The 18458-nt window shown below is 38.1% G+C and overlaps 1 protein-coding gene across 2 annotated transcripts; it reads right to left on the bottom strand.

Moving 5' to 3' along the window:
• Window positions 1-3297: 3297 nt before the first annotated feature.
• prdm11 (PR domain containing 11) lies at window positions 3298-15635 on the bottom strand. Of its 2 annotated transcripts, XM_041795219.1 has the most exons (9): window positions 15550-15635; window positions 15256-15456; window positions 11766-11814; window positions 10194-10265; window positions 9701-9960; window positions 8875-8942; window positions 7227-7414; window positions 6648-7133; window positions 3298-6428 (listed from the first exon to the last, which is right to left on the bottom strand). In XM_041795219.1, the coding sequence occupies exons 4-9, from the start codon at window positions 10216-10218 to the stop codon at window positions 4267-4269; spliced, it is 3189 nt and encodes a 1062-aa protein (XP_041651153.1). In that variant the 5' UTR covers window positions 10219-10265; window positions 11766-11814; window positions 15256-15456; window positions 15550-15635; the 3' UTR covers window positions 3298-4266. The 2 variants fall into 2 exon arrangements, with proteins under 2 accessions (XP_041651153.1, XP_041651152.1); XM_041795218.1 differs by lacking the exon at window positions 11766-11814.
• Window positions 15636-18458: the final 2823 nt, after the last annotated feature.

Below are 18458 nucleotides of genomic sequence, written 5' to 3'. Positions count from 1 at the left end.
ATAAAAAAGGTCTGACACTTTTTCACAGGTCTTTAAAGAGAAAAGATCTGAATCACACAACAACAAGTTTATCCATCCAAGATGGCTGAATTCAGATTTAATGGCTCTTTAAGAGAACTTTTTTAAAGCCTTGAAAGAGAAAAAAAACATTTAACAGAGAACTCATAACTGCACATTTTCTTTTGGTTCTTGTTTAACCACAGCAGTGAAAAATCTCACCGTTCACCATCAAACATGGTAAAAAAAACTCCACATCGCTCCACAGTCAGAGACAATCAGATGAACAAACACACTTTAACATTCAGCACTCTTACATTGAAGGGTTTACATCAAACACTACGGTGGCCTGGAAGTGCAATACAAAATTACAAAGTCTGAAACATTTTTACAAAACCTGAAACAAGTTAATTTTTACCTTTCATTTTGTAAATTTATATTAGCACAACACTTTTACAAATGAAGAAACACATTTACATGTTAGAAAACAAACAAAAAAACCTCTGAAACACTTATACAAATGAAAAAACACATTTACAATTAACAAAAAAAATTAACAAAAAGTCTGAAACATTTTTACAAAACCTAGAACAAATTTAACTTTTACCTTTCATTTTATAAATTTATATTAGCACAACACATTTACAAATGAAGAAACATGTTTATATTTTAGAAAACAAACAAAAAACCCCTCTGAAACACTTTTACTCATGAAAAAACACATTTACAATCAACAAAAAAATTAACACAAAGTCTGATACAAATTTACAAAACTTGAAACAAATTTACAAAAAACAATACAGAATTGTGTACAAAAGTTTTTCCGACTTTGCAATTTTTTAGCTGACTTTGTTTCAAGTTTTGTAAAAATGTTTCAGATGTTGTAAATTTGTTTTATGTTTTGTAAAAATGTTTCAGATGTTGTAAATTTGTTTTATGTTTTGTAAAAATGTTTCAGATGTTGTAAATTTGTTTTATGTTTTGTTAAAATGTTTCAGATGTTGTAAATTTGTTTTATGTTTTGTTAAAATGTTTCAGATGTTGTAAATTTGTTTTATGTTTTGTAAAATTGTTTCAGATATTGTAGATTTATTTTAAATTTGTAAAAATGTTTCAGATATTATAAATTGTTTCAAGTTTTGTAAAAATGTTTCAGATATGGTAAATTTGTTTTGTGAAAATTTTTTCAGATCTTGTAATTTGTGAAAGTGTTTTGCTAATGCAAAGTTCTTTCATAAAATGTAAAATTGTTATCTCATTAATGTAATTTTGTTTCAAGTTCTGCAGAAGTATTTTAGACTTTGTAGTTTTGTTTTTGCACTTCCAGGCCACCACAGTAAACGCAGCAGTGAACCTGAAACAGCATCAATAAAACCGTTTTTCTCTGGCGAGCTCTGCTGCAAACAATCATCAATCTGACTTTACATCCAGTCACAAAGAGCCAAGGCAGCATCCTGATACAAACATTATGCTTCAAAAACATCATTTGAACATTTTACACATTAAGAACTGCATGCATATAATACAGACATGCACCATATGATGATTAAAAACAGGTCAAACCGTCAGCAGCATAGAGAAAAAAAAAATCAGCTCAGAGCAAAAACAAATAAGTTAGGTATACTTTAAACATTTCTTGGAAATTTACTTGAAGAATTCTTTCAATAACATTTTGAACAGGCGTCTGGGTAAGCATGCAAACGTCTGCCTCACACTGTATCGCTCACAGGCTGTGGGGAAAAACGATAGAATTACGCAGATTTTTCCCCTCACACTCGGTGGTGCTGTATGCAGTTAGGCCATGTTGTTTCCCATCAACTAAAGGACAATTTAATAAACTTTAAAAGAAATAAAGCTTAAAACTGTGAGACTGCCTGAGCCTAAAGCCCCATCATTCAATGGTAACAGCCTTGTGTAAAGGCATCTTTATATAATACAGTAAAACACTGCACTACAAAGGAACACTTTAGTATACCATGCAACCTTTTATGAATTATTTAGAGCTTTAGCTTTGGCTTTGCCTGAACATGAAGCAGACTCTCAGCATATCTGAAATATACGCAGCAGTAAACACTGAAACAAATATGGCAGAGCAGGATAGCACCTTTTTCTATCACTCCCCCCTTTATGGCACAATCATTAAATCCAAGAGAAAAATACTCTCTTACAAACAGGCTCAAAAGCATTTACAATATATACAGTTTACACAATATATACAAAGAGACTCTTTTCTGTTAGAAATATAAAGCCTTTATACATCGCCACGCTCTACATGATGAATATCTGTTGGTAAAGAAGCTAAAGAAGAGAGTCACTCAATGGCACAGACGTTCGGTTTGACACTAATCGATTGTTTGGTTCGTATAAGTGACTTTTATTCAGGCAACAAGTGCTTCTTATTAAATCGAACGAGTGCAGGGACACGCAGAGGGGTCAGTCTGACAAAGAGCATCAGTGAAAGAAGTCTGTCAGTAAGAAAGTGGAGACTTCATCACTTCATCCAGCTGAACAGGGACGGTTTAGACTCCAGGGAGTCACTGGAGTAAGATTTAAAAGCATAAAAACTACAACACAACAAGTTTGTGGCTGTTTGGCATTTTTTTGTAGTCTTATGTGATTTTGTGACTTCTCTTTTTTCAGTCATATTGCACAAACATGGTGTTGGTTTTTCTGTATGTCTCTCTTTGTCTTTTTAAGGCTGTTTTTTTTGTCACTACTCATATTAACGAGTAGTGGCAGATCCATTTCCTGGTTGAAACCAGACTCAAAAAATGGGAAAAATTCTCATTATTTCATTTTTTATGATAATAGTTGTATATACAATGCTTAACAAATTTATTAGCCCACCACCCACAGTCAGGTTTCTGCCACAGCTGCCCTAAATTAACAGCATTGGTAATTACCAAAATCATTTTTGATGTTTCTGCAATGGTTAATACACCAATATGTAGAAGCTCTTTAACCCAAATGATATTTTTAATGCTAAAATAGAATTATTATTGTTATCCATTAATTTTCAAATTTACTGATTTACAAAAAACTGAAAAATAGTAAAGCACATTAATATTTCTTGATGAATATGTCAAATTATAGTTATTTACTGGCATTCCTGAACAGAAAAATGAGTTTTAGTGGTTGAATGTTATGCTTGATTCATTTCTGACTTCTCAGAGAAGCCCAGTGAGCCGGCTCAAATTTGGGTGAATTCAGTTTGAAATTCCTCATTCCTGTTCAAAATGGTAAAACGTGGAGAGCTGACTGAAAATGAAAGAGTCCGCATTAAAGCACTTCATGATGCTGGATGGTCTCTGAGACAGAGATGACAGGTGGTCTAAAACATTTGTTAAGCACTGTATATATAAATAATGTGTGTTTACATATATATATATATATATATATATATATATGTAAAATAAAGGTAACAATAACATTACAGTCCATTAAACTGCCAGTATATTAACAATTCACATTATTAATCATACATTGTATAAAGAGCATTTTTACCTATTTTAATACTGTAAAATTCAATGGATGGCTCTTGTTTTGACATGGAGGCTTTTATTTTGAAATGCACACCTTTCCCCATGACCATATGATTTCCTTTCCCTCAAGTATTTTATTAAATGTAAAAAAAAAAAAATAACCGAATTGAAAAAACAAAAATTTGATCCTTTTTTAAAATGTTATTTGTTTTTCCATTTTTGTGACCAAAATGAAAAAAAAAACAAACAAAAAACAAACCAAAAAAAAAAAACCCGGAAAACAAGTCACACACACCCCCCCCCCCATTTTTTGGTCAAAAACGATAAAACGGAATAATGACAGTTTCTCCCATTTTTTTGAGTCTGGTTTTAACTGGGAAATGGATCTGCCAGGAAATGCACTGACTGAAAATCTGGCAGTAAGACTTAATTTTCATCTAAAATGCAGCGTTTTAACGTGGTGCCTAGCTGTAAGCTGCCTGTCTCTCTTCCTTAGTGTAATCATGTCAGTCAATGTTGGTTGCCATAGTTGGTTGTGTATGTTTTGATGTTAAGACAGTGATCGCCTGTTATGGCACAGTGGGCACTGTAACGGACAAAATGATTGTGCAGTCTCAACTCGGCATAAGACGGAGGTTTGCTAAGTGGCAAAGAACAGACAAGGCAAAGCTTAGCCTCTGATACTTTTCTGAAAGACTGGATGGTTTTTTAGTCCCACCAACAGCCAGTCTTTATTAGCCAAGTTTTACTGTGTTTCCTCGTTGTAATAAACTTGTTTGGTTGTCTGTTAAATGTCTGGATAGAACTCTGTGTTAACATCAACGCTGTGCAGGACAGACTTTTGATCAGAAGACGACATCCTGTTCAACACCTCCGCTGACAGAGAGTAGCTGCTGCCAGACTTCTCCTCAAACCAGCTGTCCAACGCTCGCTTCCCATCAAAGTTAGCGATGGGCGGTCCGTTCACGGCCACTGTCAGCAGGTCGTTCATCTGCTCTAGAGTCAGCCGGGATCGATTGTTCTTACACATCTTCTGTAGAGACCCTCTGCCCTTATCGCAGCAGGCCGTGGAACTGGGCAGGACCCTGACGACCTGAACGATCCTGTTCAGTAAAGGGAAACGTTGCTTGTACCTGCAGACGTGACCGATGACCTCTTTGAAACCGTTCATGCTGTAGTAGTCTGCTTTTAGATCCTTCCATTCCACCACCAGACTACCCTTGGCCTCCGTCCTGGCCAGAGAGCTTTCCTTGCCCCCAGTGGGAATCGACTCTAGATGGTTGAATATCATCTGGATTTCTTCCTCTCCGTAAGTCTGCAGATCCTCCCGGTTGTTAGGCCAGGTGGACAGGTCCAGGACTCCACAGGCTTTGGCAAATGAACGGCTCTGCAGGTCCAACCGTTGAGACAGGATTCCCTGGCTGCGGTTGCAGATCTTTTCTCGGATGGACTGAAATTTGGACTCAGCAACTCGCAGGTTCTTTAGTGCAACGCCGTTGAAACTCTCACGGAAATTCTCCTCAAACTCCTGCAAATACTCTCCAGGGCAGTCCACCAACTGTCCGATCTCAAGAATGGCCTCCTCGATCTTGGCATCCACCTGAGACACCAGCAAGTACTCTCCTTGGAAGGCAAAGGCTAATCGTGAGAAAACAGCAATGATGTCCAGGAGGAAGTAGATGAGTTTCACTGATTGATAGTCCATTAGAAACTGGAGGAGGGTAAGGGCGATGGCAGCAGCATCAGCCCTTTGGGTCTGGCTGCTGATCTCCTTAAGATGTGCAACTACCTCCAGGTAATCTTTGATCAATGCGTTAAGGACGTTCGGTTCTCCTATGATCCATCGGATGGCTCTAATGTCACCTAGGAACTCTGTCTCCTCGGACAACGTTGGTGCAGTGGATCGCAGCTCAGACATCATATGAGGCGAGTAGCGGTAGAAACTGACGAGCTGTTTGAGGTTGTTCTCCAGATCCTCCAGACAGGGGAGCTCCTTCCCACTGATGGCATCCAACACTTCCAGATGGGGTCGATGGATCATGATAGGAAGACAGAGGATCCAAGGAAATGTCTTTTGTACAGCAATGTACAAGTTGGCTCTTGTTCCTGAGGAGATGTTACTGCCGTCTACCCCCAGACCCACCACCAGCAAGTCCTCAAACCTGAGACCAAGGACCCCAAAGGCTCGATCCATCGCCTGAAGATACCCATCCACATTAGCTATGCTGAGTCTCTGCAAGGACAGGAACTCTGTATTTGGGGAGCCCTCATTGGTTATGAACTGGACGTACACTGCCACCATGTCAGAGAATAGGTCGTCGTTTTGAGCATCCATTATGACACTTAGGAAAGGAGACAGGCGCATCTTCTCAGCCAAGTCTTCCTTAAGTGCTCGGGCGATGTGGTGGACCAGGATCTGACAGTCTCCTTCATTCATGTACTGATCCACCACCTTGAGCTCACACCTCTTCAGCAGCTCTGCCAGCGGACGGAGGTCAGAGAAAGGTCGACCTTCAAGTGCCAAGTGATACGCTGCGTTGAAAAGCAGCATCATGTTCTTGCACATCTCCTCAGTCTTCTCTGGATGCATGCGAAGCTTGTACAGCTGCAGACACTTCTTATGGAGGTTGCTCTGGCTGTGGAGCTTGATGGTGTGGATCTTGAACTGTTTGGATCCGATGATAAAGGCAGAGGTTCGGGATGATTGGACGGTGTACTGGCGGCAAACATGGCACCACATCTCATTTAGAGTTGGTGAGTAGCGAAGGAACCAGAACTTTTTCAGCCATTCCTGCTTGAAGCGGCGAATCCGCCGCCCTCCACCAGAAGAAAACTTTGATGAATCTTCCGGAGAAATCACAAGATCTGCAGCTATCGATTCATCAGCAGAGTCAACATCTTGGTCGTCTTCATCCAGGACCACCTGGGAGGGAGTCAAGGGCTCCATCCCTGCAAAGAAAAATGCTTTTAACCGTTGATACCTGTTAGGCGTGTTTATTTTGGGAAGATCTCTTCAAAATAAAACAGTGCCATTGGAAACCCTTCATAGACAGAAAAGCTAACAGCCACTTTGGATGGATGACAGTGAGCTCATTTATATTATGATTAATATTCAACCTATAGTCTAGAATATCTCAAATGCTTCCACAAATGATTTTTAGGACATACCTTGGAAATCTTCGATGGGGCCTTGTTCAGGGTGGGGTGGTGCCTGGCTGTTTTGCGTCTGGTGCTGGTCAGACATTGGTGCACCCACCACGTCCTCCTGTCCTCCCCTGAGACGAGACAGCTCTTCCTCCAGCTCCAGGATCCTCTTCTTCAGTTTGACACAGTTAGGACAGAAGGAGGTGGAGGGTTCCTCTTTGCTCTGGTTGTCCTCTTCTTTCTCTTCCACCTTCAGGTTGGGAACATTAAAGCTGCTCTCAGCAGCTGGTTTGCACTCAGTAGAGATGCAGGACTTGATGGAGTCTCCTAGAGAGGCCTTAAGGACATCTTTGAAGATGAGATCAATCTTCTTTTTCTTGGCAGGAGGTTGGCCGTCTGACTCTTCATCAGGTCGTTTGCTCTGGCTAGATTTTCCCCGCAGAGCTGACTGCAGGCACGGAGATTTTGAGTCTTTTTGAACGTTTGGCAGGATGAGTGGCTTTTCTGAACCTGGAACAAAACCATTTACCTTAACTATGGCACCAAAATGTTCCCAACAGTTTAACAAGTAAGCACTAAAGAGATTACCTGTGTGCAACTCACCTGAGTCCAGGTTACGGCCGATGCTCTCCTGGGAGACACAGTGAAGTCGTTGGATGTAGTCGTCACTGTACCAAACCCTCAGCTTCTCTCCGGCCTCCAGAGTGCGACTCACTCTGAAATAAATGTTTTTACCGTGCTGAAAGGCTGTCAAGTTCCTGTCGCTTTCTTCAGACGAGGTACGGACAAACCTGCAGATCAACGGGAACTATTTAAAGTTTATTTTCTAAAGCAGGCTCTTAGAAGAGCCTTCAATCGTATCTAAAAAGCAGTGTGTGCTAAGCTGCTGGGGGTCAGTACATCCAGGACTTCACCTTTGCCTGCAGCTCAACATACAATGCATGCATGCTAATCCCTGCAGGCAGTGGACCCACAGTTTGTCAGGTCCATGCTGTTTATTTAGGTCGACCTTGACTGTGCCCCACGGAAGCAAGCCTGGCCACCAGGTGTTCGCCTTTGACCTCTTCCCCAGGTCGGGCTCCAGGGCGTAGGTCCTCTACTCCCTTTGTGTCACTTCATGAGGGTCTGTTGAATGACTCTTAGAGCATATTCACACCAGAGCTGTTTGGTCTGCTTTAAACGAACTCTGGTCTGTTTTCTCAGATAGTCCGGTTCATTTGGAGTAGTGTGAAAGCTCAAACGTACTCTGGTGCGGACCAAACTAGCAGACTCTGGTCCGCCTGAAAACGGGGGGTCTCTGGTCACTTCCAACCGAACCCTGGTGTGGGTCGTTTAAGGTGTAAAAGCAAAATGGGCCAACTTGTGAACCAAAGGCAGGGAGTGGCATAAAACGTAATGATATACGGATTTATAAGTGATTTAATACACTTAAGTACATGTCGGTACCTTGCTTGGCATCTGGGTAACCATAGCAATAGTCGTCATCCGTGCTGATTTATTCGTCTCATGTTAAGAACGACATGTTGGACAGCTCACCGCCTCGCTGGTTGCTCATAATGGCCCAATGCAAGAGCAGAAACCCCAAGAAAGCATAATTTCTGTGTTTTTTCATTGTTTATATGGAAAAAAGACTGGTGGAAGGAGTTTTGCCTTCTTTTCTTCTTGGTTGCCGTTTGTTCGTGGCGACCACCTGACCAAGTGCAGTGTGAATGCGAACCAAACCAAAGGAAAGTGCAACAATGCTGCCATTTCTGTTCCAAAACGGACTGAGTCCCTGGACTATCAGGTGTGAAAACGACCTTAGGTTGTTCCGCACTTCATGTGGTTTGGTTTGCTTTCACACTGCACATGGTCAAATGAAGCGAACCGTCTGGATAACATGAAGTGATTTTATCATCTGCTCGTTTTTGGCACTATTGTCCCAAATAAACAACAATGAAGAAGAAAAGACGTAGAAGACAAAAAGAAAGTCCTATGGGGGCAGACACATCTGGCTGCAGATGTCTTGTCTTTAACAACTGTAGAAAATTTTGGCACATACTTGCTGTTTAAATGTGTAAGTTAGTACCTGTTAATGCCCTTTTTATTTTTGTATCTCATTTTAAGCTTTCTCTGTTTGACTGCTGCACGTTTGCAACTCTATCCACCACTGCTGCCTGTCTTAGCCAAGACAAGATGAAATTAAAAAAGACTCATCTAACTGAGGTCTTTCTGGATAAAGGTTATATAAAACAGATAAGTTAAAGGTTACCTCATCCAGTTAGCTTTGGTCTCATCGCTGCCATCGATGGATTGATATGTGTTGTTAAAATCAACAATCTGAAAAAGAGAGAAAACTTGCTCAAAATTGTACTTAGAGATTATTGCACACATTGAGACTGATTCCAAACTGGTCTGCTCTGTAGAACTGGTGGAACTGGTCTTCATTAGTGGTGAAGCTGTTAAATATTAACAAGCTGGTGTTAAATAACGCTGAAAGTGGTCCAGAGTGTAACAGATCTAAACTGGTTCTACTCTAGTGCTGCACATCCTTTAAAAAGATCTCAGCCTCAACTGGTTTTAAACTGGTTCTACACTGGGACAAGCTGTGACTGGACTAGATCTGGACATGCTGCTGTATTATGAAGCAATATAAACTGGGATATACTACATTATCATTTAAAATGTTAACGCTACATTAAAGACAGGTGTAGGGAAAAGGCAAATTCATGGTTTGAAAGCTCAACGAAAAATAAAACTGATCGCGGTGGATTGTGGGATATGTAGTCCCTTCATGCTCACAGAGAAATAAGTACACAGTTTTGGAACGTTGCCTTTTCTACGTTCTTGAATGCCCTTTTCATGCCGGACCAAATGTTTAATAGTCATGTGTTCAGGTATTTTGTTGGTTTATTTCAGTTTAACTTCCAGTATAACTGGTCTAGATATATTTTGGAACTGGTCTTCACTGGTTTCAACTTTCACTGTAAAAACAAAAGTAGTCTAGACTGGTGTCAAACTGGTTCTAACATTGCTAGTTCAGGTCTAGACTGATTCCAAACACCTTTACATGAACGGTTTCTGCTGGTCTGACTCACGATCCAGGAGTAGAAGCCCGAGGATTTGTCCTTGGTCACCACCTCCCCTTCATATGGACCGAACAGCGCCCCCTTGGGGAAATTTGGATCCACACACCGAACATCTACCTCGTCTCCCTCAGTGAAGACCTCAAGGCCTGACGGGACGGTGAGCGCCGCCCTGTTAGCCGACCCCAGGGTTGAAGGAGTATCCTGGATGAACAGCGGAGGCCCATGGGACGGACACTCGTTCTGGAAATATTCCTGACACTCCTCACAGACTGAGGGACAAAAATAAGAACTCAACAACAGCTCAGTTCAGAGTTTTTAAACCTCTAACAGGACCACAAAGTACAGATTATAGATAGTCAAGTATATCGAAAATTTAAGGAGTTTTCAAGACTGAAATGAAAGGAGTGTGAGCACAGTCTTTAGCTTAATCAGTTTTAAATGAAACATGTTCCTAGCAGGAGTGTTGTCAAACATTTAGTAACGAAGGTGAATCAGAACTCACACCAGAGGTCCAGCGAGTCGCTCATGTTGGAATCATGTTTGTAGAAATCAGCACATCATCCACTTCAGCCGTCTGCAAAAACAAAGACAACTCTGTTACTACTGTCAGCAACTTCACTTTTATAATTCAACATCATCTGTGTCAGTAATAACTGCTGCCATGCAGCTATGAGTGTGTCAGAGAAAAGGTGCTGGATCTCTGCATGTTTGCTCACAAAATAACTTCTGACATTTAACAATCCCAACAGTATCACCAATCTCTGCTCAAACCTTTGTTTTATCATTTTGTTTAAAACGCATGTTTTTTAGAGTTGCTTGAAGTTTGGCTTTTATAGACATCCAGTATGGTTTTTTTTTTTTTTTTTTTTTTTTTTACAAAATCATTTTGGACAATTCAAATGACAATATCCTTACAAATGACAATATCAGTACTAAAGTTCAGACTGATGACAGCTGGGATAGGCTCCAGCCCCCCGCGACCCCAACGGGATAAGCAGTATAGAAAATGGATAGATGGATGGATTTACAGTAGGTGTTAATATGAGGTACATTTTTATGATTTGCTGATACCTTAAGCTAGTCTCTGCTAATGCCAACACCATGCTGATACTGTTGTATATCTTCATTTTTTCTTCTACTTGTAAGTTTAAATACAACAGGACACCTGACCTGACAGCTTACAGTGTTAACCAGGAAGGGCACTTTTAACAACTTTTTTCCCTTGTTATGAGAAGTTCATCTTTAAGACCAAAAAGGTTGTTTACCATTTAGTAAATACACTTTATGGTGTCCTGTATGAAGTTCTGATTTCAAAACAAGAAGTAAGCAGAGGAGGTGGACGGAACTGAACGGCACCTCTCTGTTTTGTTTTTGTAGAGAGCCCCCTGGTGGTAGCATTTACCGCTCTGCTAACATTGTCTGGAGTTAATCTGTTGAGGATGATGTATTTTCATAATGTGATTTATTTAATAATAGATGGGAGTCGCACATAACATTATTTGATGAATTCAAAGAGTCAGATTGCAAAATAGACTGAGTTGGATAAGAAACAAAGGATGGAATGTTTTATAAGATTTGATAACATTGTGAAAAGGCAAAAGACATAATGTTTTTAAGTTTTGATGATATCTTCAGTTACAGAGAATGGAATGTTTATAAACTTTAAAAGATGACATCATCTTTAAAGACCGAGAATGGAATATTTATAAACTTTGAAATATGACATCACAATTTAAGACAGAGAATGGAATGTTTCTAAACTTGAAAATATGACATCACCTTTAGAGACAGAGAATGGAATGTTTATAAACTTTTAAAAATGACATCACCTTTAAAGACAGAGAATGGAATGTTTATACACTTTTAAAAAAGACATCTTTGAGACAGAGAATGGAATGTTTATAAGCTCCAAAAGATGACATCATATTTAAAGACAAGGAAAGGAAGGTTTACAAACTTTAAAAGATGACATCATCTTTAAAGACAGAGAATGGAATGTTTAAAAACTTTTAAATATGACATCACTTTTTAAGACAGAGAATGGAATGTTTAAAACTTGAAAAGATGACATCACCTTTAGAGACAGAGAATGGAATGTTTAAAACTTGAAAAGATGACATCACCTTTAGAGACAGAGAATGGAATGTTTATAAACATTTAAAAAAGACATCACCTTTAAAGACAGAGAATGGAATGTTTATAAACTTTTAAAAAAGACATCTTTGAGACAGAGAATGGAATGTTTATGAGCTCCAAAAAAATGGCATCATATTTAAAGACAAGGAAAGGAATGTTTAAAAACTTTAAAAGATGACATCATCATTAAAGACAGAGAATGGAATGTTTATAAACTTTAACAAAAGGCTTCATCTTTGAGACAGAGAATGGAATGTTTATAAACTTTGAAAGATGACATCATCTTTGAGACAGAGAATGGAATGTTAATACAGTATAAAGATGACATCATCTTTGAGACAGAGAATGGAATGTTGTTAAACTTTAAAATATGACAACATCTTCAAGACAGAGAACGGAATGTTTATAAACTGTAAAAGATGACATCATCTTTGAGACAGAGAATGGAGTATTTATAAACTTTAAAAGATGACATCATCTTTGAGACAGAGAATGGAATGTTTATAAAATTTAAAAGATGACATCATCTTTAAAGACAGAGAATGGAATGTTTATACACTTTTAAAAAAGACATCATCTTTGAGACAGAAAATTGAATGTTTCTAAACTTTCTAAAGATGACATTATCTTCAAGACAGAATGGAATGTTTATAAACTGTAAAAGATGACATCATCTTTGAGACAGAGGATGGAATGTTTATAAACTTTCTAAAGATGACATTATCTTCAAGACAGAATGGAATGTTTATAAACTGTAAAAGATGACATCATCTTTGAGACAGAGAATGGAATGTCTATAAACTTTAAAAAATGACATCGCCTTTAAAGACAGAGAATGGAATGTTTATAAACTTTTAAATATGACATCACTTTTTAAGACAGATAATGGAATGTTAATAAACTTTAAAAAAGATATCTTTGAGACAGAGAACGGAATGTTTATGAGCTCCAAAAAATGGCATCATATTTAAAGACAAGGAAAGGAATGTTTAAAAACTTTAAAAGATGACATCATCATTAAAGACAGAGAATGGAATGTTTATAAACTTTGAAAAAGGCTTCATCTTTGAGACAGAGAATGGAATGTTTATAAACTTTGAAAGATGACATCATCTTTGAAGACAGAGAATGGAATGTTAATACAGTATAAAGATGACATCATCTTTGAGACAGAAGATGGGATGTTTACAAAATTTAAAAGATGACATCATCTTTAAAGACAGAGAATGGAATGTTTATAAACTGTAAAAGATGACATCATTTTTGAGACAGAGATTGGAATGTTTATAAACTGTAAAAGATGACATCATCTTTGAGACAGAGAATGGAATGTTTATACACTTTAAAGGATGACATCATCTTTAAGACAGAGAATGGAATGTTTATTAATTTTAAAAGATGACATCATCTTCAACAACAGAGAATGGAATGTTTATAAAATTTAAAAGATGACATCATCTTTGAGACAGAGAATGGAATGTTTATAAACTTTGAAAGATGACATCATCTTTAAGACAGAGAATGGAATGTATATTAACTTTAAAAGATGACATCATCTTTGAGACAGAGAATGGAATGTTTCTAAACTTTGAAAGATGACATCATCTTTAAGACAGAGAATGGAATGTTTAAAAACTTGAAAAGATGACATCACCTTTAGAGACAGAGAATGGAATGTTTGTAAACTTTTAGAAATGGCATCACCTTTAAAAACAGATAATGGAATGTTAATAAACTTTAAAAAAGATATCTTTGAGACAGAGAACGGAATGTTTATGAGCTCCAAAAGATGGCATCATATTTAAAGACAAGGAAAGGAATGTTTAAAAACTTTAAAAGATGACATCATCATTAAAGACAGAGACTGGAATGTTTATAAACTTTAAAAAAAGACTTCATCTTTGAGACAGAGAATGGAATGTTTATAAACTTTGAAAGATGATTTCATATTTGAGACAGAGAATGGAATGTTAATACAGTATAAAGATGACATCATTCTTGAGACAGAGAATGGGATGTTTATAAAATTTAAAAGATGACATCATCTTTAAAGACAGAGAATGGAATGTTTATACACTTTAAAGGATGACATCATCTTTAAGACAGAGAATGGAATGTTTAATAATTTTAAAAGATGACATCATCTTCAACAACAGAGAATGGAATGTTTATAAAATTTAAAAGATGACATCATCTTTGAGGCAGAGAATGGAATGTTTATAAATTTTGAAAGATGACATCATCTTTGAGACAGAGAATGGAATGTATATTAACTTTAAAAGATGACATCATCTTTAAAGACAGAGAATGGAATGTTTCTAAACTTTGAAAGATGACATCATCTTAAAGACAGAGAATGGAATGTTTATACACTTTAAAGGATGACATCATCTTTAAGACAGAGAATGGAATGTTTAATAATTTTAAAAGATGACATCATCTTCAACAACAGAGAATGGAATGTTTATAAAATTTAAAAGATGACATCATCTTTGAGACAGAGAATGGAATGTTTATAAACTTTGAAAGATGACATCATCTTTAAGACAGAGAATGGAATGTTTATACACTTTAAAGGATGACATCATCCTTAAAGAAAGAAAATTGGATGACTTTAAACTTTTGGCCTCATCTTGTAAAATTGCAAACCAGAGTTTGCAGCTTTTAGAAGAATTGGTGTAACTGGCGAGCAATGCAGACCCCCAACCCTCCCAAGTCACTGTTCTTAAATGCTGATTATTTGGTAGTAGTGGCAGCAATTTCTGGTGGGCAAGAGGGGCTCTTGGTAGTTGTCGCCCAGGGGCAGTGTTGTATTCACCTGGCCCTGTGTGTTCGTAACTGGCCAGGTAGCCTCCAAACAAAAGTCCTGGTTAAATGAGTGTTAAATCAAAATAATGTTTAGAGTAATTGTTGACATCTCAGTGCAAAACTTTTCCCTAAGTGAAGGCTTTTCCCATCAGCCCCCAGAGTTGATTTCTCCTCATGAGAAAGCAGTCACAGGAATGGGATGTAATGTCCAAAAGTTTATCATGAGTTTACAGACATAATGAGACCCCTCCTTAACCATGCTGTAGATCTGAACCAACTACTGAACTACCTAACACTGTCTCACCTGCTGTCAGTGGGTTAAATGAGACTAAACTGTCTGTATGTTTTATAATGTGGTGAATCTATTAAATGTGTATTTAAACTGTGCGGATGTGAAGTGTCTGCAGGACTCTCCCGTGACCACTAACACTTGATAAAAACTCACTAACTAAACTTTGGGTGTCCGTGTCCTCCGATAATCCGTGAAATGATCGGATTAGTGAATTTAATCTGCGCCACTCTTCCTCCTCTCCCTCGATCTGCACACATCTGGCAATCTGCCTGCTCTTTTCGGAAGCCATTTTCGCTGGCCACAGTGGCTACTACCGACACAGACCCACCTTCAGCAGACACGCAGCGGGGACACGGAGCCTCTCTCCCGGGGAAGCTTCGCTCTGTCCTCCCGGCCGCAGAGCACCGAGTCCCGGCCGCTGTCCCCGCGGCGGCTCGGCGGTAAAGTTTCCGTTAAATTTCAGCTCGACTCAGTGGCCTCCTCCCCGAGCTGTGACCACCATCTTTATCACAGGAAATGACATGGAAAACTACGGAAGAAAGATAGTGCGCAAAAATTAAAGTTAACAGGGGGGATTTAAGAGTTCGGTATGATAGGGGGAGTTGAGTTCACCTTTACTCACCTTTTTACCGGAAAACGGCGAACACAGACGAGTAGGGGAGACCGGGAACCACCGCAACACGGTTTATTTTAATGTCAGTTAATCAGATTTTACAGACAACAGAAAACTAATTTAAAACTTTGATGTTTCCGCTGATTGACACCTTATTAAACCCGCCCCCCACGGATGCTGTTGCTAGGTGGAATCTGTAGTTCCCGGGCTTTTTACAACTAAAATACCAGCGATTTAACTGTTATTGATCTCTAATTGATTAGATTCTTTGATAAACTGTCGTAGGTGAGAGAATAAAAAACAAAGATAAAGTAGGGTAGATGAGGACAACTCAAAAATTATAAAAAGAGTTAAAATAGATAAAAATTAACAATATCTGATACTAGTAATGACAGCTGATGGTAGCTCTTTCTGGCACAACAACGAAGCGTTTGACAAAAAGAGATGCACAACGGTAAATTTGATGCACTCAAAAAAATTTAAATGGATCCGCTTATTAAAATAAACTAAAAAAATAAATGATAAAAGAGTAGTAGGCCCCTGTGACCTATTATTAAAATTATAACAATAAGAACTGTTGAACCTTCTCTTGCACTGTAAATATTACTGTGCCGTATAAAGCAATGGTTTTTAGCAAATCCATTTGCGATTTTTAAATAATTACAGGTATTTTTGTTCTAGTATGCTAAAATGCCATGTCCCTGTTTGCCTGACTTTATACAACAAATTCATTTTTGTGTAATTCTACTCATAGTCTGATTTAATATGTTCTTCACATTTGCTAGTTTAACAAGGTCTCTCAAATCAAATGATGAACTGATGGAAATTTACTGTTTTTAAAGCAATGTTACCACCGTGAAATGGTATGGAACTAGTACGAAAGGCCCACAGTTGTTAAATTACAAGCACCAAACTCTGAATTTTTTCAGTTCTTGGTGACCCTTGGTGCTTTTGTGAGTCAAGATAATATGATGATGATTCTGACTAAAATTACAATTATTTCTCTATTGATCAGTCCCACTAAAAACTATAAAGACTATAAAACTATAAAAATTAGACTCTCAACTTCATTACTTGTGCAAGGAAAACCAAATCCTCTGGTATGATTTTCTATCTCACAGCTGGCTGTTTTTCAACTTTTTTTACCTCAAAATTTTTAAGTTCTGGTTGTTGGGAAGTTAAGGAAGGAGCCCAGGAGGTGACATGAACGTTTTACTTTTTTAAATACGCACGTGCGATTTAGTATCTCAAACATGCGTTTTATTAGCTTGCGCATGCGTTTTATTCGTATCTTGTACATGCGATTTCTCAATATCTCTCTCACATGTTTCATTTGCGTGCAAGATACTGAGAAATTGCACATATGTGAAACAAATAAAATGCACACGCGAGATAATAAAACACACGTACGAGATACTAAATCGCATGTGTATATAAAAAAAAAAGTTTATGTCACTTCCCGGGCTCCGTAGTTTAGACTTTTTTAATTAGGGTTTTAATTTTTTAAAACTTGTATGACTTTTTCAACTTGAAAATGTCATCTTTGTTCCATAAGATTTTTTTTTTTATATTTATAACTCTATAAACTTGAAATTGTCCCCTTTTTTGTAAATTAACCAATTTTTAAACTCAGAAATATATTTATTTTCTTGAAAATTAATGGAACTGCTTTCTAATGGGAGGTTATGTGACTGGAAGGGTTTGTTAGTCAGTTAGTTAGTTAGTTTGTTAGCAACATAACTCAAAAAATTATGGACGGATTTTAAAGAAATTTTCAGGAAATGTCAGAAATGGCATAAGGAAGAACTGACTAGATTTTGAGAGTGATCCGGATCACCGTCTGGAGACAGGAGTTTTTTTAAAGGATTCTGTACTATTGGAAGCTAAGGCTAATGGCGGAGGTCTGCGCTGTTACCACTTTACACCAGGAGATGGCAGACATGAGTAACTTCAATCCCAGCAGCATTTTTGGGTGTGTTTCTATTCATAGTTTTGGAGTTTATAGAGTTTGAAAGACACATGGCTGGTCGAGGAGATGAGTTGGAGCGTAACAGAGAGAAAGACAGCCAATTGTAGCGAGAATACTCACAATGCTGGGAGGAATAGAGGAATATTCACTCTCTGACTTGACCTCCAGTCATCCGTTGAGACCATGGGTGAGACTGTCAGTGCATCTGTTGGCACCAGCAGGCAATGCTTCTGCCCCGACAGTCCACCCATAGTGAAGCCAAAGCTTTGACTCACCATATTACCACCCCACCAGGGAGGGAATAATCAGTGAATGCCATGGTGGGGGGTATCTTGGGGGGGTTCAAAACATCGCGATGAGTGACGGAGATCGGGAATGACAAACACTGCCGAGGTAGACACGTGGTAGAAGCCTAGAGTAGAAGCCATGGGAGAAAAAGCACAGCCAATGGTAGTAGAGGCTGCCTAGTGATGTCAGAATATGCAAATTAGATGAGTAAATTTACTCCCGTCACAAAGTTTGGGTCATACTGAAGATTTTTTAAAGGATTCTTCACTATTGGGAGACAGGGCTAATGGTACTCTCTGAGGGCTTTTTCTAGTTTTGAGAGTTTCTCTCATTACAGAACTAGACCAGCATTAAGCTGTTAGTTGTTAATGTTAGCTAACTGTACAGAACAGCAACATCAGAATTAGGCTACAAAATGCTAACATTACTTGCAATATGACATTAGTAAGTTAGCTATAAAGTAACATTCTAGCTTCTAGATGTTTGTACTCATATAAAAGTGATATTACTGATTTTAAAAACGAATCAAAAAAGTTAAAATACAAAATAAATTTACTCAATAATAGTAATCTGAGTAAGTGTAATTCGTTGTTGTTTTTGTTGCCTTTCTTCTGAAGGGATAAGACAGTAGATAATGTAAGAAATCCAGAGAGAGGGGAAT

Source organism: Cheilinus undulatus, linkage group 9 (assembly GCF_018320785.1).
Source record: "Cheilinus undulatus linkage group 9, ASM1832078v1, whole genome shotgun sequence".
Taxonomy (NCBI): domain Eukaryota; kingdom Metazoa; phylum Chordata; class Actinopteri; order Labriformes; family Labridae; genus Cheilinus; species Cheilinus undulatus.
This window is presented reverse-complemented; position numbering and strand designations above follow the sequence as displayed.